The sequence below is a fragment of the Notamacropus eugenii genome, chromosome 2, assembly GCF_028372415.1.
Source record: "Notamacropus eugenii isolate mMacEug1 chromosome 2, mMacEug1.pri_v2, whole genome shotgun sequence".
Classification (NCBI taxonomy): Eukaryota; Metazoa; Chordata; class Mammalia; order Diprotodontia; family Macropodidae; genus Notamacropus; species Notamacropus eugenii.
In genome coordinates, this window is record NC_092873.1 from 493,152,945 (window position 1) to 493,173,492 (window position 20,548).

The 20,548-nt window shown below is 40.1% G+C and overlaps 1 protein-coding gene and 1 long non-coding RNA gene across 3 annotated transcripts in view; one reads left to right on the top strand and one right to left on the bottom strand.

The window, feature by feature from the left end:
• Window positions 1-1,123: 1,123 nt before the first annotated feature.
• LOC140524207 (uncharacterized) lies at window positions 1,124-8,154 on the top strand. Its single transcript, XR_011973607.1, has 2 exons — window positions 1,124-1,555; window positions 5,869-8,154. It is a non-coding gene; the product is annotated as an uncharacterized lncRNA (long non-coding RNA).
• A 6,460-nt stretch (window positions 8,155-14,614) lies between these two features.
• LOC140529878 (uricase) overlaps window positions 14,615-20,548 on the bottom strand; it is a 43,183-nt gene continuing 37,249 nt past the window's right edge. For both annotated transcript variants that reach the window (XM_072648866.1, XM_072648867.1), the window contains one exon: window positions 14,615-15,413. In XM_072648866.1, the coding sequence (XP_072504967.1) occupies window positions 15,339-15,413 (75 nt within the window). In that variant the 3' untranslated portion in view covers window positions 14,615-15,338. The remainder of the gene's footprint in view (window positions 15,414-20,548) is intronic.

The window sequence follows — 20,548 nt, forward strand, 5'->3', positions numbered from 1 at the left end:
TTAAAAAAGAAAAAAGTGTTAAAAATTGTTGTAATGTTGTAAAAACTTCCTGTAATTACTAGAAATAAAATATAAGATTTTTAAAGTATATCACAAGCCTTAAAGCATTATATAAATTTCAATTATTATTAGTGCACAGCATAATAATTATTATTATTTCCTTCTTACATAATTATCTCATCATCATTTTTATGAGGTTCAGATAGAAAATAATCCCAGGACAAGTAACTATTCTACAATTGTTCTTCATATTCAATGGTCTGTGATCCGTTTACTCTGTCTCTATCTTGTGGATACACAGTTGTCCACAGGTTGACTTTCTCATTGGAATGTGAGCGCCTTGAGAGTAGGAATTGGGCTTTTGCCTTTCTTTGTTTCCTCAATACTTAGCACAGTGCCTGGCAGATAGTCCATGGTTAGTCAATGATTTTTGACTTACTATTGCCCAAGCAGATAAGATAACTACTTTCAAAAATTGCACAAAAGATATAAACTCATCTTCTGTAGACATCCTCAATGCAATGTTAGTAGTCTTTCATCATCATATCCTGCAGCCAACCAATTGCAGGCATTTAAATAATGAGAAGAAGAAACTCTTTTTCAATTAGTAGCATTTTTAATCTTTAGGCTCTCCTGGCATCTACCCATGTAACTTTGATGTCTGCTCCTAGGTCTGTATGTTTTGAAAGCTTTATGTGCCATGTTGCTTGGAGATAATTTATGAAATCTGTCATGGTGACATCTATTAAAAGTACTCTTCCTAATTTATTGTTGTTATTGTTGTTGCTACTACTGATATTGTTGTTCTGGGGATAGAAATGTGGAAGAAGGGTGTCTCAGGCAAAAGGTATCATGTAAGCAAAGGTGCAGGGGAGGAAAAAAGCAAGGGATATGTTCAATAACAGTGAGCAGACTGGTTTGATCACAGCATAAGGCATGCCAAATGAAGCATCTTAACACAAATGTGGAGTGGTTATTTAGATTGTGGAACCTGTTGTTGGTGTTTTTTCATTCTCAAAGAGGACCAATGACATCACAAAGGTGATGACTTGTGAGCCAATTGAATTTAAGTGAAGCAGAGCTGTACAAAGTCATCATCCCCACTGTCTCCTTCAGAGTCATCAGAGCTCAGTAGCAAGACAAAAGTCACAATATCTGATGATGGTCCAACAGATTTTAGAGACCCTTAAATGTAAGGCTGAAAACTTGAAATTAAACCATTAAGAAATAGGGAGCTAGGTGGAGCCAAGATGGCAGAGTAGAAAGACACACGTACTCAGGGTCTCTCCCCACAGCCCATAAAATACCTGTAGAGAGGGACTCTCAACAAATTTTGGAGCAGCAGAAGCAGGGAACTACAGAGTGGAGGAGATTTCCAGCCCAGGGTGACCTGAAAGGCCCACAGGAAACATCGGTTGCACCGGATGCAGAGCAGAGTGCGGAGTCCAGCCTAGCCTTGGCCTTGCAACAAGACTCTGGGAGGAGGACACCTTGGGGGCAGAATCTCCATTCACAGCAGGGGGTCCTCAGATCCCTCAACCCACAGGTGCCAAAGGTCAGTGACAGGGTTTTTTCAGCTGGCCAGGAAGGGAAAAGAGCCTTCCCATAGCTCCAGCCTTAGGCAGTGGTCACTGAGGCCACATTGGGCAGGCAGCAGCAGTTCTCAGGGCACCCCCTACATCAGCCCACATACATTATTGGATTGTAAAACCCCTGGGGGCACTGAGGAGCTGAGTCTTACCTCAGCCTTTTGTAAAGGCCCTGAGAGAGCTGGTCTTTGTCTCACACTGAATGGTGGCCCTGCCCATCCAGCTTATCTGAAAATCAGCCCCCAGTGCTGACTTGGCAGAACTGGAGGCTAGGGGGGCTGTGGAGAGGTAACTGCTAAGATTCTAGACACAAAAATCTTCCTGCTTCCAGATCAGTGTACACACTAGATTGTGCCACCTTGGAGGAACTGAGATATTACAGATTCCCAGGGTATACCTTACTCTTGACAAAGGACCCAAAAGTCAAATAACTGGTTGAGAAAATGCCCAAAAAAGGGAAAAAAATAAGACTATAGAAGGTTACTTTCTTGGTGAACAGATATATTCTCCCATCCTTTCTGATGAGGAAGAACAATGCTTACCATCAGGTAAAGACATAAAAGTGAAGGCTTCTGTATCCCAAACATCCAAAATAAATATTCAGTGGTCTCAGGCCATGGAAGAGCTCAAAAAGGATTTTGAAAATCAAGAGAGGTGGAGGAAAAACTAGGAAGAGAAATGAGAGAGATGCAAGAAAAGCATGAAAAGCAGGTGAACACCTTGCTAAACGAGACCTAAAAAAATGCTGAAGAAAATAACACCTTGAAAAATAGGCTAACTCAACTGGCAAAAGAGGTTCAAAAAGCCAATGAGGAGAAGAATGCTTTCAAAAGCAGAATTAGCCAAATGGAAAAGGAGGTTCAAAAGCTCACTGAAGAAAATAGTTCTTTCAAAATTAGAATGGAACAGATGGAGGCTAATGACTTTATGTGAAACCAAGAAATCACAAAACAAAACCAAAAGAATGCAAAAACGGAAGATAATGTGAAATACCTCACTGGAAAAACAACTGACCTGGAAAATAGATCCAGGAGAGAAAATATAAAAATTATGGGACTACCTGAAAGCCATGATCAAAAAAGAGCTTAGACATCATCTTTCATGAAATTATCAAGGAAAACTGCCCTGAGGTTCTAGAACCAGGGAGCAAAACAAATATTGAAAGAATCCACCAATCACCTCCTGAAAGAGATCCAAAAAGAGAAACTCCTAGGAACATTGTGGCCAAATTCCAGAGTTCCCAGGTCAAGGAGAAAATATTGCAAGCAGCTAGAAAGAAACACTTCAAGTATTGTGGAAATACAATCAGGATAACACAAGATCTAGCAGCTTCTACATTAAGGGATCGAAGGGCGTGGAATATAATATTCCAGAAGTCAAAGGAACTAGCACTAAAACAAAGAATCACCTACCCAGCAAAACTGAGTATAATACTTCAGGGGAAAAAATGATCTTTCAATGAAATAGAGGACTTTCAAACATTCTTGATGAAAAGACCAGAGCTGAAAAGAAAATTTGACTTTCAAACACAAGAATCAAGAGAAGCACGAAAAGATAAACAACAAAGAGAAATCATAAGGGACTTACAAAAGTTGAACTGTTTACATTCCTACATGGAAAGACAATACTTGTAACTCTTGAAAATTTTTTTTAGTATCTGGGTAGTTGGTGGGATTACACACACACACACACACACATACAGAGAGCACAGGGTGAATAGAATAGGATGGGATCACATCTTTAAAAAAAATAAAATTAAGTGGTGAGAGAGAAATATATTGGGAGGAGAAAGGGAGAAATGGAAGGGGCCAAATTATCTCTCATAAAAGAGGAAAGTAAATGACTTTTCAGAGGAGGGACAAAGTAGGGAGGTGAGAGAAAAAACATGAAGCTCACAACACATTCGAGTAAAGAAGGAATAAAATGCACACTCATTTTGGTATGAAAATTTATCTTACAATACAGGAAAGTGGGGGATAAGGGGATAAGCAGGGTGGGGGGGATGATGGAAGGGAGGGAAATGGGAGGAGGGAGCAATTAGAAGTCAACACCTCTTGGGGAGAGATAGGATCAAAAGAGAGAATAGAAGCAATGGGCAGCAGGACAGGATGGAGGGAAATATGGTTAGTCTTACACAACATGACTGTTAAGGAAATCATTTGTAAAACTTCACAGATATGGCCTATATTGAATTGCTTGCCTTCCCAAAGGGAATGGGTGGGGTGAGAGGCATGAAGAGAAGTTGGAACTCAAAGTTTTAGGAACAACTGTTGAGTATTATTCTTGCAGCTAGGAAATAAGAAATACAGGTAATGGGGTATAGAAATTTATCTTGACCTACAGGAAAAAAGAGAAGATGGGGATAAGGGAAGGGAGGGATGTTAGAAGGAGGGCAGGTTGATGATAGGGATAATTAGAATGCTCAGCGTTTTGGGGTGGGGGAGGGGAGAAATGGGGAGAAAATTTGGAACCCAAAAATTTTTTGGAAATGAATCTTGAAAACTTAAATTAATGAATTTAAAAGAAAATAATGCAGGTTAAGCTTTAAAAAAAGAAAGAAAGAAATGGGAGGTAGTGAAGATTTTTGTGGCAAATGAACTGATCAAACTAGTGTATTAGGGAAATTAGTCTGGTAGTGTTCAGAGGACAAAATTAGAGTAGAAAGAGTCTGAAAGTTGGAAAACTGGTAGAAAACTGTTGAAATGTCCTAAATGGGAGAGGAAGAATGTAAGAGGTGCTTTGGAGATAGAATTGATGGAACAAGTATTCAAACCAATGAACATCTAGTCTCCGGCTAGAAAAAGAGAAAAAAGGAAATGAGTTTAAAATGTATAGAGATTAGATTTAAAGAAGGGGCAATGTTTTGTTTTGTTTTCACTCCTAGATAGAGACTGAATTACTGAGGTGGGTAGGGGAATTTTCCCCCCTGTATGTCTTTCAAAAGAAAATTAAATCTCAGAATCATGTGGTAGTAAGACTACTGGGTTCAGAGTTTAGGGGACTGTAATGTTAATGAGATATAAGATCTTCCCTGCCCATTAATAGGTCTCATGTGGAGCCCATTAAGGGAAGCTTCCTTAGGGGAGGCTTGCTTGTAGGAAAGCTTCCATACCTCTTGGTACTAAGTTGATGAGGCACTGAGTCACAAGGTTTATGATGCCTTCTGGCTCTGAGAAGTATAAATATATACTCTGAGTTGTTGCTTTGCTTTGGGAGCTCTCTTATGAGAAAGACCTTGTGATTCCCTGGTCAAGACTCTGAGTAGCTGCATGTTCAGACACTCTGATTGCTCAGATGTAAAGTCTCTCTCGATCCAGTGGCATATGTAATGTGTATAACAGTATTACCTTGATCCAGGCAGTGAAAGCCCTGTCTGTCATTCTTTATGCTAATTTCTCTGTATTTTCACTGTTTGCATTTTCTCTGCTTATATTTTCTCTGATGTTCAGGGTCCCCCTGAACTAGTAAATGTAAGTAAAGAAGACTGTTGACCCCTTAAATGTTGCTTTCCTTTAAGAAAAGCAGATCCAAGAACCTATGCTAGTAGATCATTCTGGGTGTGCCAGGGTGCTTGCTGTTGCAGGGACTTTGCTTTAAATCATGGCTCTACTACTTACTATCTTTGTGACCTTGAAGAAGTCAATTACTCTGCTCTTGGCCTCAGTTTCTCCTGACAGAATATAAGCTCTCTTGCCCACCGCTGTCAATGCCCTTTTCACAAACAAGCTTGCATTTACTTTTAATTACTTATATATACTTATATATGCATGTACATAAAGAATATACAATTATTAACTTCATGTTTATGCTGTTTGTATTTTTATACATATTTTGCCAAATTATAATGTAAGTTCATTTCATGTTGGGCATATTTCATTCTGTACATTCGTATTCCCTGGGTCTATCTAGCATAGTGCCTGATACATAATAGGTATATATAGGCACTTAATATAAAAGATGGATTGACTGATGGTAGAAATCACTTCATTTCTGTCTTTATATCCCTGATACTTGGCACATGGTAAGTGCTTGGTATATACTTGATTGAATGATCTGTAAAATGAGTTCAGTCAGATTTGATTTACCTCTGAGGTCCCTTCTAGATGTAGACCTTATGATCTAATATGCTTTAAAGATGGTTCTTCCTGATAGCATGGCAAAGAACTACGTACCCTTTCAACATGTATTTCCAGAGTCTTCTTTTTCCAGAGTCCTAATTCTGAGCATGCAATAAGGTATTAAAATATACTGATTGTTCATTGTCCTTTTATCCTTGCAGGGTTCATCATAAGCTAATGGGATCTACTGATTGGAGATTACCCTTGTAAAGAAAAAAACTGCTGCTCTCTTCAAATCAATCGAATTGAATTCGACAAGTATTATATTATGTGTCTACTGTTTGCATAGCACTATGCTATATATTGGGGGATGCAGAAAGTATAAATAAGACAGAGTTCCTGCCTTCACAATGCTTAGAGTCTAGCATAGGGGTAAGCCACATAAACAAATAGCTATAATCCAACAAAATACATAAGTACATTATAGCAATATAAAGTGCTTTGTAAATTTTAATGGGAGAAATATTGTTACCAATGGAAGGCTTCATGGAGGAAAAAGGGTTGGCATTTGGATTTGGCTCCTAAGACAGAAGCACAGGTGTAAAAAACAGAAAATATTAGGTTTCTAGAGGGCACATAAAGTCCGGGGTTGGGGAATTGTGGGGAATGTGGAAGAGAGTACTCTGGGAGTAGAGATGGCATCAGTTGTAAAAGCCTTGAATGCCAAGCAAATGAGGTTGAACTTTACTCAGATTCAACCATACTTTGCATTCCATCTAGCTGTTCACTTGACAATCTAGCAAGCCACTCTGTTTGATGCTCTACTTTTCCCTACCTAGGACATCTTCAGACTTGGCTACCAGAAAACAAATGGTCCCCAGTCCCCTGTGGTAAAGGAGAGTAAACCTACTCAACTTTGGAACTTGTGCCTGAGCAGAGCTATTTTGGCTGGTGAATGAATAAGAGACAGTTCACCTAGCCCATACTACTTATGTGGTCCCTGGTCACCCAGCTCAAACCATGCTTCATATCCCAGTCAGTCATCTTCCCTGAGTCATCATGTCAACTGACTGGTGTCATATATGTGTCCATATGTCCTATCATCCTCCTCAGTCCCTTCTATTTCTCTCTCTGGGCTCTACAAGCAAATCAATATCATTGCTACCATTGCTCCTGGAATGCTCATGCTAGACTGCAGTAAGATAGATCTAGTGGATAGAGTGCCACCCTTGAAATCAAGCAGACTCTAGTTCGAATCCTACTGCTAACTCTTACTAGCTGTGTTGCCCTGGGCAAGTCACCTAACCTCTCTCAGCCAGTTTCTTCATCTATAAAATGAGGATAAAATGAACAATTATTTTTCATGGGTCTTAGGATAAGTAAACTGCTTTGCAAACTTTTGCGTGCTATATATAAATGCTATCTATTATTTTTGTCTGATCCAACTTCCCTCGTTCTGCAGATGGGGAATAAGAAACCAAATTCAGTTACTTCTACTTCCCTAAAAGTAACAAATGAAATCAATTTTTATGAGTTTGGAAAAGAAGCCAATAAAATGATAGGTTCCTATTAGATCTGGAGTCAAAGGACATGAGTCTGAACCCAGGTCTGATAATTACTATGTGTGGGTTCTTGGACAAATCACGTAGATTGTAGATTTAGAACTGAGAATGACCTCAAGGACCATGGAATTCAACCTTATGGATTTTACAGATAAAGAAACTGAGGCATCAGAGACAGGATTTGAACACACTTCTTGTGTGTTCACTCCTTGTCTCATACCCTTTCCACCCTACCTTCCCTGTGAGCCTCAGTTTCTAGTTCTATAACATGAGAAAGTAAGATTAGAAGATCTCTAAGATTACTTCATACTTTGAAATCTGGGAGTCTATTATCCCAGTGGAAGCATTTCCATTCTAAAGGTTGGGTGTGACCTAGGGGTTGATACAGAGGAAGTGATGAGAATGAAGAGTATTAAGACTGTTTATGCCTACAAGCAGCTGAAATAAGACAGAAAGAAACCATCAGACAACAGGACCATGAAGAGATGGGAGTAGCAATGAGGCAAATTTGAGAGGGTCAAGGAACCCAGTGGAAGTTGAGGAAAATGATGAAATTCACTTATTTGAAAAGAAGACTGATGATTCTCCAGGGACATTATTATGGGAGCAGATGTGATGATGGCTTTGCAAGACAGAATGCAGAGAGAAAGCCTCGTCAGAGAGCAGCTGTGGACTCTCCCCATGGCTCAGAGTCCTAAGGAAAGGAAAATGGGAAAATAGAGTGGGTCAGAGGAAAGCTCACATCTCTCCAATGAAGGTTCCTGGGGAGGTGGGGTGGGAGCCAGTATTGTTTGAAGACTGAGCCAGTAAATCCTGGCAAAGAAACTGGAGAAAAGAGGTCCTGAAACAGGAGAAAAGAATGATTTCGGTCTGGACCCTAGAAAGGCAAAGAACCTAATGTTTTTCTTAAAAAAAATTAAGGTTTCTTGACATTTTTTATTATTATATCTTTTCCTTACTGTTCACTAATAGTAATAATGATACTTGGTATTTATGGATGGTTTAAAGGTTTGTAAAAAATATTATTTTGTTTGTTCCTCACAACAACACTGGGAGACAGGTGTTAGTTATTATTATCATCATCATCATCGCTGTTTTACAGAATAAACTGAAGTAGACAAAGGTTTAGTGACTTGCTCAGGGACCACAGCTAGTAAGTGTCTGAGGTAGGATTCAGACTCAGGTCTCCCTGACTCTGGGTTCAGCATTTGATCCACTGTGCCACCAAATTGCCTGTGCAGCTAACTCCAAGTCTGATCATTATAATTACAGTTCTGGGGTGTGTGTGTGTGTGTGTGTGTGTGTGTGTGTGTGTGTGTGTGTGTGTGTGTGTGTGTGTGTGTGTGTGTGTGTGTGTGTGTGTGTGTGTGCGCGTGAGTGTGTGTTTCTATTTACATTGTCATAATCAGTTGTGTTTATTATTTTCTGGATTCTCCTTACTTCAGACTGCATCGGTTTATATGTGTTTCCATGCTTCTCTTTTCTGATTTTTTTCATTTCTTATGACACAGACCTTAAATCAACAGAAAGACTTTTCTTTCTTCTTCTCTTTTTCCTTCTCTTTCTCCTTTTCCTCCTTCTCCTCTCCTCTCCTCCTCCTCTTTTTCCCTCCTCTATCATGACATCAGTGATGAAGTCTACCTGCCTCACTCCTCTTGGCAGAGATGGACTATGGGCATACAACAAGACAGAATACATGTGGCCAGATCTTCAACTTGTTTTACGTGACTATACTCATTTGTTCTGTTTGGGCAGAAGGAAGGTGGAAATTGGAAGTAAGTGAGTGAGAAGTAACAGACGTGAGAAAAGAAAGAAAGAGAAAGAACATCAATAAAACATTTCAAAGTGCAGAAGGAAACAAAAAGACATATATAAGTGAAAACACAACAGAGCAAATTTGATTGCGCTGTTAAACTTAATATACACTTTTTAAAAAACAAATTATGTAATGGGGTAATAAAAGGAAAGTGATTTGCAACTCTGAAAACAAAAAGAATCCCAACCAACCCTTTCTGAGAATCCCCCGTTTGGCATGCTCAGAGCAGGAGAGAGAGACCCAGGCTGAAAATTCTGGAGGTGAGAGGAGCTCCCCTGCTCAAAGAGGAAATGGTCCCCAGTCCCCCGTGCTGACTTTCTGCATCTCCTCTTCTTGACTTGAGTGCTGAAGTGTTTCCACAGCAGTTCCTACCTGGGATCAGCTTACAGATTGTTTCTAATTCCTAGCCTGCCCACCCATCTGCCAGGGTTGCGCTGCCGCCACTGGTGTGAAAAGGCAGGTGAAGCATGAAACCTGTTTTCCAGTACATGATTTAAATCCTAACTGGGGGGAAAAAAAACCAACAACAACAACCCTCACAACCACAAAAAGCTCAACTCAATACCACCCATGAAAAGGGGAAAATGGGAAGATATTCTTTGGAAATTTCATAGACCAGAGGCCAGGCTGCTGCACACATGAGGTAACAAATCAATTAGCTAATTGGAAACCAGTTGCAATTATTTCTTTTCCCAAAGCTCAAGAGAGGCAGAAAGATGCATGTCAAAAATGGGCCAACAGATTCCAGTCTAATAAGTCTGCCATATTCTTGTTTTCTAGAATAAATATGAAAGATTCCTGCAGACTTCCCAAGGGAAGAATGCTGGGCCTGGGGACTGGGTTCAAATCCCAGCTCGGCCAATTATTATCTGTGTGGTTTGAGGAAAATTATTTATTTATTTTTTTTTTTTTTATTATTAAATTTATTTATTTAACTTTTAACATTCATTTTCACAAAATTTTGGGTTACAAATTTTCTCCCCTTTTATCCCCTCCCCCCCCAAACACCAAGCATTCTAATTGCCCCTATGACCAATCTGCTCTCTCTTCTATCATCCCTCTCTGCCCTTGTCTCCATCTTCTCTTTTGTCCTGTAGGGGCAGATAGCTTTCTATACCCCTTTACCTGTTTTTCTTATTTCCTAGTGGCAAGAACATTACTCGACAGTTGATCCTAACACTTTGAGTTCCAACTTCTCTTCCTCCCTCCCTCCCCACCCCTTCCCTTTGGAAGGCAAGCAATTCAATATAGGCCATATCTGTGTAGTTTTGCAAATGACTTCCATAATAGTTGTGTTGTATAGGACTAACTATATTTCCCTCCATCCTATCCTGTCCCCCATTACTTCTATTCTCTTTTGATCCTAACCCTCCCCATGAGTGTCGACCTCAAATTGCACTCTCCTCCTCATGCCCTGCCTTCTATCATCCCCCCCACCCTGCTTGTCCCCTTATCCCCCACTTTCCTGTATTGTGAGATAGGTTTTCCTACCAAAATGAGTGTGCACTTTATTCTTTTCTTTAGTGGAATGTGATAAGAGTAGACTTCATGTTTTTCTCTCACCTCCCCTCTTTATCCCTCCACTAATGAGTCTTTTGATTGCCTCTTTTATGAGAGATAATTTGCCCCATTCAATTTCTCCCTTTCTCTTCCCAATATTTTTCTTTCTCACTGCTTGATTTCATTTTGTTTTAAAGATATGATCCCAACCTATTCAATTCACTCTGTGCACTCTGTCTCTATGTATGTGAGCGTGTGTGCATGTGTAATCCCACCCAGTACCCAGATACTGAAATGTTTCAAGAGTTACAAATATTGTCTTTCCATGTAGGAATGTAAACAGTTCAGCTTTAGTAAGTCCCTTATGACTTCACTTTGCTGTTCACCTTTTCATGGTTCTCTTCATTCTTGTGTTTGAAAGTCAAATTTTCTTTTCAGCTCTGGTCTTTTCATCAAGAATACTTGAAAATCCTCTATTTCATTGAAAGACCATTTTTTCCCCTGAAGTATTATAGTCAGTTTTGCTGGGTAGGTGATTCTTGGTTTTAGTCCTAGTTCCTTTGACTTCTGGAATATACTGTTCCATGCCCTTCGATCCCTTAATGTAGAGGCTGCTAGATCTTGTGTTATCCTGATTGTATTTCCACAATACTTGAATTGTTTCTTTCTAGCTGCCTGCAGTATTTTCTCCTTGACCTGGGAACTCTGGAATTTGGCCACAATGTTCCTAGGAGTTTCTCTTTTTGGATCTCTTTCAGGCGGTGTTCTGTGGATTCCTTGAATATTTATTTTGCCCTCTGGTTCTAGAATCTCAGGGCAGTTTTCCTTGATAATTTCATGAAGGATGATGTCTAGGCTCTTCTTTTGATCATGGCTTTCAGGTGGTCCCATAATTTTTAAATTGTCTCTCCTGGATCTATTTTCCAGGTCTGTTGTTTTTCCAATGAGATATTTCACATTATCTTCCATTTTTCCATTCTTCTCTCTTTGTTCTGTGATTTCTTGGTTTTGCATAAAGTCATTAGCCTCCATCTGTTCCATTCTAATTTTGAAAGAACTATTTTCTTCAGTGAGCTTTTGAATCTCCTTTTCCATTTGGCTAATTCTGCTTTTGAAAGCATTCTTCTCCTCATTGGCTTTTTGAACCTCTTTTGCCAATTGAGTTAGGCTAGTTTTTAAGGTGTTAATTTCTTCAACATTTTTTTGGGTCTCCCTTAGCAGGGAGCTGATCTGCTGTTCATGCTTTGACTTCATGTCTCTCATTTCTCTTCCCAGCTTTTCCTCCACCTCTCTAACTTGATTTTCAAAATTCTTTTTGAGCTCTTCCATGGCCTGAGCCCATTGGGTGGGCTGGGACACAGAATCCTTGATTTCTGTGTCTTTGCCTGATGGTAAGCATTGTTCTTCCTCATCAGAAAGGAAGGGAGGAAATGCCTGTTCGCCAAGAAAGTAACCTTCTATAGTCTTATTTCTTTTCCCTTTTCTGGGCATTTTCCCAGCCAGTGACTTGACCTCTGAATATTTTCCTCACACCCACCTCACCTCCTGATCCTCCCAGCCCGTGTTTGTGGTCTGAGATTCAAATGCTGCTTCCAGCCTCAGGGCTTTTGGCGGGGGCAGGGCTGCTATTCAGTATGAGATTATGATCTGGTGCTGAGATCGGGGCAGGGCCACCTCTCAGGCTCAGTTCCCTCAGGGGGTTTATGCGCAGACCTTCCGCAATGGATTCAAGCTCCCGCCCGCTTGGGGAGCCCCTGTCTGCATCCGCCTCTCAGCTTCTACCTCCCGGGGGGGGGGGGCCTGAATTATGGGGGCACTCCACTCCCCTCTCGACCCGCCAAAGAGACTCTCTCACCCACCCCTGTCACCTGTGGGTGGAGGGACTTGTGCGGCCGCTGGAGATCCCGTCCCTGAAGCCTGCTCGGATCTGTTTCTCTCGGTGCTGCAGCCGTGGCCGCAGCAGGTCTGGGCTGGGCTTTGTGTCTGCAGCGCGACGGACCTTTTGCGAGAGGTTTGCAGATCCCTCTGTGGGTGGAGGGACCCGCGTGGCCGCTGGAGATCCTGTCTGTGAAGCCTGCTCGGATCTTTTCCTCTCGGTGCCGCGGCCGCGGCAGGGCTGCACTCAGCTCCCAGTCCCAGCGCCCAGTCCGCAGCGTGAAGGACCCCCCCACGAGAGGTTTGCAGGTCTCTCTGGAACAGAAATCTCCCTCGCTCCAATGTTCCGTGGCCTCTGGGTGCGGAATTCGCCGTGAGTTACTTCCCTGTAGCCATTCTATGGGTTGTGGGTTCAGAGCTATGTGTATGTGCGTCTTTCTACTCCGCCATCTTGGCTCTGCCCCCGAGGAAAATTATTTAACCTCGGTTTCCTCATGTGTCAAATGATGGGGTTGGATTAGATAACTTGTAGGTTGCCTTCTAGCTCTTAATTCATAATCTTATGACTAGTGGAATACTGATGATAGAGGTCACATTTATTTGATTTATAAGGAACAAGTTATACTAGCTACAAATGAGGAATTTCACAAAGAGCTAGAGTTAGAAAGTCACCTAGATGCCATCGAGTCCACCTTGTATATGAATAAGAACCCTGCCTACATCTCTGAGTTGACCTTCAACTTTTACTTGAAGGCTTTTAGAAATGGTGAGCTACCTACCTCTTGAGTCATGTCATTTCACTCTCAGACAGCTTGAATTGTTGAATTTTTCCTTCTGTTGAGCTTCAGTCTGCCTGTCTACCACTTTTTATCCGTCACTGCACTCTAACTCTACTCGCTGGAGCTAAACAGAGTCTACTCCTTATTAGAATCTATTAGATGGCACAGTGGCTAGTCTAAGATTTGGAGGCAAGAAGACCTTGGTGCCAATCCAACCTCCAATGTTTCTTAACAAGGTGATCCTAGGCAAGTTTTTTAACTTCTCTGTGCCTCAGTGCCTCAATCTTAAAGAGAGGATAATAATAGAATCTAACTCACAGAGCTGTTGTGTGGATCAAATGAATTAGCATATGTCAAAGGCTTTATAAATCTTATAGCAATACATAAATGCTAATAATAATACATGATTATTAAACTCCCCTAGGATATGCTTTTAAATACTCGAAGTCAGCTATTATATCCCACCTCCAAGTTATTCAAACATTTGGGTTGAATGAAATGACAAAACTAGTAATAAATGAAATGTAGCTGAAGTACCTGAATCAATGAAAAAGCATTTATTAAGGGCTCACTATGTTTTAAGTAGTGTGTTAAGTGCTAGACATTCAAATACAAAAACGAGATAGTCATAGGATTAGAGATTTGGAGCTAGAAGGAAACCTTCCTTTAGAGGTCATAGAGTGTACCCCTCTCTATTTACAAGTAAAGAAAGAAAAACCAAAAAAGGTTGAGCTGTCAACTCCGCTGGATCTTTAGTGCATGTGATGGCAAATTTCTGGAGCCACTGGATCTTTAGAAGTCATACAGTCCAGCCCCCTGCCTTTTTTTAAACAAGTAAAGGAAGAAAAACCCCAAAAGGTTGAGCTATCAACTCCCATCTTGATCTATTTGGACCAGGTTCCAGGTATCAACTACATCAGGCAGTGTTTCAAAGCAATTCTTTCCCTTGAAGAACTTGCTTTGAATACACAAAGGCAACAAATATGGGCTAACGATTATTCTTAGTAAGTTGATTTAGTGTAGTGCTGATGAAAATTATCCTCCCCCTTTGTATAATATCCTTTTTCAAGAAGATTTTGACTGAGACTCCATTTCTCTGCTGTCAGTTAGGTGAGTTCCTGTTCTTACATCCTCAAAAGTTCTGGGAGTCTCCTCTCCACAAGTAAAGTTGGGTGATGACCTGTTCCTTGGGTCTAGGACATGTGAGATGAGGAAGGGGTAGAAGCTGGGGTAAGGAATGATGTTTTAGGGGATAAAACAAAAAAATTTCCATCAAGCACATCAGATAATTTCCTGAACAAAGAAAGATTCTTTAAGCAAGTTATTATGATATATTTCTCATAATTTAGTTTACAAAATGTCAAAGATAATATAGAAACCGGAATCATTTTTGCTACTTGGTCATTAAAAAGACAAGAACAAAACTCCCAACAGGTCTGGAAATAATCAGTGTTTATTAAGTGTAGCTCTTTTGTACATAGTGATTCAATGATTAAAGGAGAAACAATCTGACTATTCCCTCCTGACCCTTTATGTGATCATCATTATTTATAGACTGCAAAAAATTAAAACCCAACATATTGTCAAGGCATAGAATCACAAATATGTCATTAAAACAGGCATATGAGCTCCCAGGGCTCCATGGACTCCATTGTGCTTACAGATTTGCGGTACTCAGACACTAATTGAAGTTACCCTGGTAATGAATTTTTGCTGTGATTCTATCATTAAATTATCTGCATCATCCATAAGAGAAATTTGCCATCACATGCACAAAAACATTATTGGATATTTTTCTCCTTAACTCAGAGACTAATTAATTGATTTTTGCATCTTTATAATTTATTATTAGTTTCTTAATGATTCGATTTGAATGCTCCAGGAATCTGAGAAAGCACAAGCTGACCCAAAGGAAAAGCTTTCATGGAACATTCTGTTTTTACAAAGCATGTCACAGCCCCTGATGAGTTCATCCATAGAACATCTCGGTGAGGTAGGTCCAGCAGTGAGAAATGGTTGAATGGGGGGAAAATACACCCTATAAATTAACCTGGCATTTAGCAAGCAAGGATAGCTTTTTGCTGTGATACCCAGTACTACTACAACAATCTGACATCTCTTTGGCAGAGGGATGACTTTTGATGACTGGTGAAAATGAGTTACAGCTTTGAAGACAGCTTTCTTTTGACCGTTCCAGTAATTTTGCCATATGGGTTATCAGTAGGGAGTAGAACCTATGGATAGAAACAATGTTAGCTTGAGGGATATTGACATCTAGCCATTCACTTGTTTTATTAATTTATATCATGGAAATATTCAGTAAAAAATGCACATAAGTTATATATATAATATATATATTATATATACATATTTAAGTGAACATGCAAGCACACAGTATGTCCTTAATTATAAATATATATATACATACACATGAATATGTATATATATACATATATATATGTACATACATATAGATGGCATTGTTAGGGAATGAGATATTCCAAATAAGCTAATTTCCTATATATTTCAAACTGAAGATCCTCATTCCGCTGCCCCTAGGACAACATTTTTTAACAAATATTTTAAACATTTTATAAGCACCTCTCCCAAGTGTTCCATAGAACCATAGATCTAGAATTAGAAGGAACCTCAGAGACCTTCCCCCTTAGTTTACTTTGAGTAAACTGAGGACCTCACTAAGTAGTTTGTTCAAGGTTGCAAAGTCACTAAATCCAGAAGCAGAATCAGAATCCAGGTCCTCTCACTACAGAGGCAGCGTTCTTTAAAGTTTACTGCAATTATTCCATCCCTTGTTAAAAAAAAAAAAGACATTATATTTATGCCTTTTATCTTTACTTACCAATCATTTTCCACCTCCTTCTTGTGACAAAGAAAAGCAATTTAGCAAAAACACCTGATACAAAACTCGTTTGATGACCTATCCAACATTCTGTTCTCATAGTCCCCCAGCAATTTGATATGAAAGAGGAGACATGTTTTATTATCTCTTTTCTAAGACCTTCACTGGTTTTCCATTACTCATAGTTTAACTTCCTTCTTTTAGTTACTCTGCCTTCACCAGAGAGCAATTCAGTGTTGTGTTGAATCCTTGCTTTGTTCAACAATCCAACATTCGGCACACTTATTCAACAAGTAATTATGAGACTGTGGCACTCCAGTAGGTGCTGGGGTTATAAAACTATATAGTCCCTGCCCTCGTGGAGCTTACATTCTGTTGGAGAGGAGAGAGAAAGAATAGCTTGGACACACACATGCACACAGACACACACACAAACACACACTTCACTAGGAACTATATACAAAACACTCTCAAAATTATTTTGGGGAAGTTATGAAGGGTGTGGAGCACCAAGATGGGCTTCCCTTGGGAAGCCGCCCCTGAGCTGAGCTCTGAAAGAAGTCAGGTCTCCATGAGGTGGAAGTATGGAGGCTTAGGAGAGACACTGTGCAGTTAGGAAGGAGTAGAAAGTCAGTTTGGCTGAATTGTTGAGTTCATAAAGCAGAGCAATATACATTCCATAAAGCTGAAGAGGGAAGGAAGCCTCAGAACCACACTGTTGGGTGCTCTTTTTATCCCAAGGGAAGGGGGACCCAAGAGAGTTTCTCAAGCTTTGCTCAGCATTAAACTTTGGCACGTTGAGTGGAAAGAAGAGAGGAAAGGGTAGAGATTGATCTTGATCCACTATTGTACCCAAACCACACCTTCTCATTCTATAGTCCAGTTCTTGTCCCTGTCCTACCAAAATTCTTGCCCTACTTAAAGATTTCCATTAGGATTTTTAATTCTATCCAAATCAGTCAATAACCATCAAGCCTGACTATGTGCCAGACACTGTGCTAAGCCCTGAAGATACAAAAAGAGGTAAAAGATAGTCCCTGCTCTCAAGGAGTTCACCATCTTATGGTGTTTATCAAGTGCAAGACCCTGGGAAAGACAAAAACTAAACAGCCCCTGCCCTAACAATCGACTGCATTTTAAATTCCATGAGTATCAATACGATCCTCACATCACCCATCTGGCATCTTGAAGATAATTTAGCATTTTATCAAAGACTCAAGGCCATCATTATGATAATTAGTGCACTTTGTCACCAAGAATGATAGTCTCAAGCATCACTTGCCCCTGCATTGGAGAGCTCCAGAGGGCTCTATACTTTGGGAATTCTGGCTTCTGTTATTTTTAGGATTTTTTTTCCTGTCTTCCTCACAGTCAGTTGCCCTTTTTTCCCTCTGTCCATTCCTAGTGTCCTCTCCTCCTTCTAATTCCCTACTTCCGATCTGACTAGAACTATAACTGAATGTGTTGCAATTGTCCACAAAGTAAGAACGGATGGATCTGGAGAGAGGGCTTGACAAGGTTTTCCTATGGAGCAAAGCACAGGAATGTTAAGTGCATGGACTTGATACCCTCTGTTGGACAGCTCAGAGAGATCTATTTTGCTATGCTCCAGAGAATGAAGTTGTAAGATAAGGTACATCTGGATAAATGAGGTCACGGTAAGTCAGAGATTTGCAGAACCTCACGTGGGTAATTTCACTTTCTGTTTCTCATCCTGTTCTTTTTGCTTTTTCTTTTTGGAATCATCTTTCCCCTTTTTCTTTTCATCTCATTCATTTTATGTGGTCTCTGAATCAGCTTGATTTTGGTTACAGAGAAAAATGCTATACACATGTGTTTGCATCAATGAACTGTGAGACTCCCTCCTAAGGAACTCTAGGCATTTATAGAACTGCCAAAATTTAGAAGTTTAGATTGTTGAGTCTAATCCCCTCCCTTTGTGAATAGAGGAACTGAGAGTTGCTTAAAGTTACTCAGATATTTAGAGACAAATCTGGTACCAAGATCCCAGGTCTTCTGCCTCCTAGTGGTCTTTCAACTTAATACTATATCAGGGGGAGGAAGGGGAAAGAGAGGTACTCTCCATATATATTATTAGATAACCCTATACTAAATAATTAAAATAGCACACTTTCCTGAGCCCTCCTTGGAAACTCATGAATGGAACAAGGTTTGGCACTTTTCATTGCCAAATTATTGTACAATTAGTATAGGATCCTTCCAGAGCCATGGATCCTATGGGTGGGGCCCCCAAAATGGGAGGCTTAAGGATACAGGTCTACCTAGTCAACTCTTTTAGAAGCCTTTATTACCCTGTGATCCTGAGAGTCTGGGAAGGCTCATTTGCTTTTCTCAGCAGATAGATAGATATTTTCCTCTTAAGTGACACCTACATGAGGCCTTTTCTGATTCCTACAACTGCTAGTGTCTTCTCTTGACAAATCACCTTATGTTTACTCTGTATATAGCTTGAATATACTTCTATATGGTGGCACTGTGGATATGGATTTGGAGTCATGAAGCCCTGAGTTCAAATCTTGTCTCAGATGCTTATCAGCTATATGACCCTTGGTAAGATACTTAACTTCTCACCTCAGTTTCCTTACCAGTAAGGTGGGGAGAAGAGTAGTGCCTACCTCTCAGAGTTGTTATAAGGATTAAGTGAGAGTGTATATAAATGTTTTGCAAACTTAAAGCACTTTATGAATTCTAGTCATTATTATGTTGTTTATCCTGACAAAATGTAAGCTCTCTGAGGACTAGGAATGTTCCCCTTTGCTTTTGCATCCCCAGTGCCTAGCATAGTGATTGTCACTTAATAGAGCAGGAGCTTAACAAATGTCTGTTGACATCAATTGAGGCCACCATGCTGTTTTAGGCTGAGGTTTCATGAAAAGGATCTGGAAGGAGAAATATCATTATATACACCTTGGATCAGCTTCTTTCTTTCATCTCTGGATTGGGCACTAGACTTTTCTTAGTATGCCCCTCCAGTAAATGTTTTTGCTTTGAGCTATTTTGTCCTCTGGCTAACTATGAAAGCTAAGCACACACATTGGTAGGGAATCATGAGATATATTTTTAGGGATACAGACACACAAGTATTTTGATTCTGAGAGAGCCATCTTTTGGGGATCTGTTCTGAGTTGGCATGGGGAAGGGTAGACCCTTGTTCTTAAAAAGAGGGAACATGGAGAAATTGGCAAGGGTATAAAGAAAAACATGGCACAAGCATGCCTGAGGCATGTAGCCTAAAGAGTCTATAGAACCTCTAGTCAAAATGTAGCATTTCCAATATTTGACCAAAGTCAGGGATATTGCCTGGTCATTGTGGGCACTAGCTTTGGTAGGAGGAGGAGAATATGGGCTCAGATCTCAGTCTGCCCCTAACTTCCTATGATACCTTGGGCAAGTTCTTGAATCTACTTAGGTTTCCGTTTTCTCATTTTCCAAATGAGGCCTTTGGACCATTTGAATCCAAAGGTCCCTTTTCAATTTTAAATCCTAGGAAATATAGGAACCTCATAACATTTTAGCACGCACACACACACACACACAAGTTTTGTATATATGTTTTTATACATAGATGCACACAAGAGGCAACATGAAATGGTAGATAGTGGGCCAGCCTTGAAGGCAGAAAGATCTGAATTCAAGTCCTACCTGTGACGATGGTGACTGTATGACCATGGTGAAATCACAACTTCTCAACTCCCCAGGGAAGTCTCTAAGACTTCTAAGTTACAAATGAGTTTCCAGTTTACGTTGGTGGGGGGAGTTTCAACATTAGGAGCATCCCCACATGAATGAAATTAATAGTTCCATTAAAAAAATATACATACAGGCATGTATATGGATACATAGATATTTTATGCAGCTAATAGATATAATCATATTAATAGAAAAGTCCAAAGTTTAAAAAAATCCATCCATAAAACTGTGTCAAGAACAATCTAAGAGAAATGTTGCCTATGGAATGCTGATGATAAGAAACTGCCCATAGATTGACGTGATCAGAAGTGCCTTCCCCCTTTTATCTCTTCCCCCACCATCCCAGTCTTTTAGCAATGGGGAATAACTGCTAATGATTCCACTGTCATTAAAAATGTCCCTGGGCTTTGTAACTAGATAAATGAAATGATTTAATTGTTTTTCTCCGTCAAAAGAGAAATGAAGATAAACAAATAAACAAGAAACCTTCCCATAATTTAGCTGCTTTTCTAAAACCAAACATCATGACTGGAAGGGAGCTTCCTCATCCCACCTTCTATAATTCTAGTTAGAAACACAAATGCCCTGTCATCTCCCCCTAAAAAGCTTCCTTGCTACTGGACTTGCTGCTTCCTAATCAATAAAACTTTTGGCTAGTTGAGGAAGAATAAGGTACTGACGGGAGGGAAGGTATCATTTCTCAGGGAAGTCTCCCTGAGAACTTTGTGCTTTGAACACCTTCTGTTCTCTTTGTCCCTCTCCATCTCTACCTCCACCTCCCCTCTAAGCATCCAATCA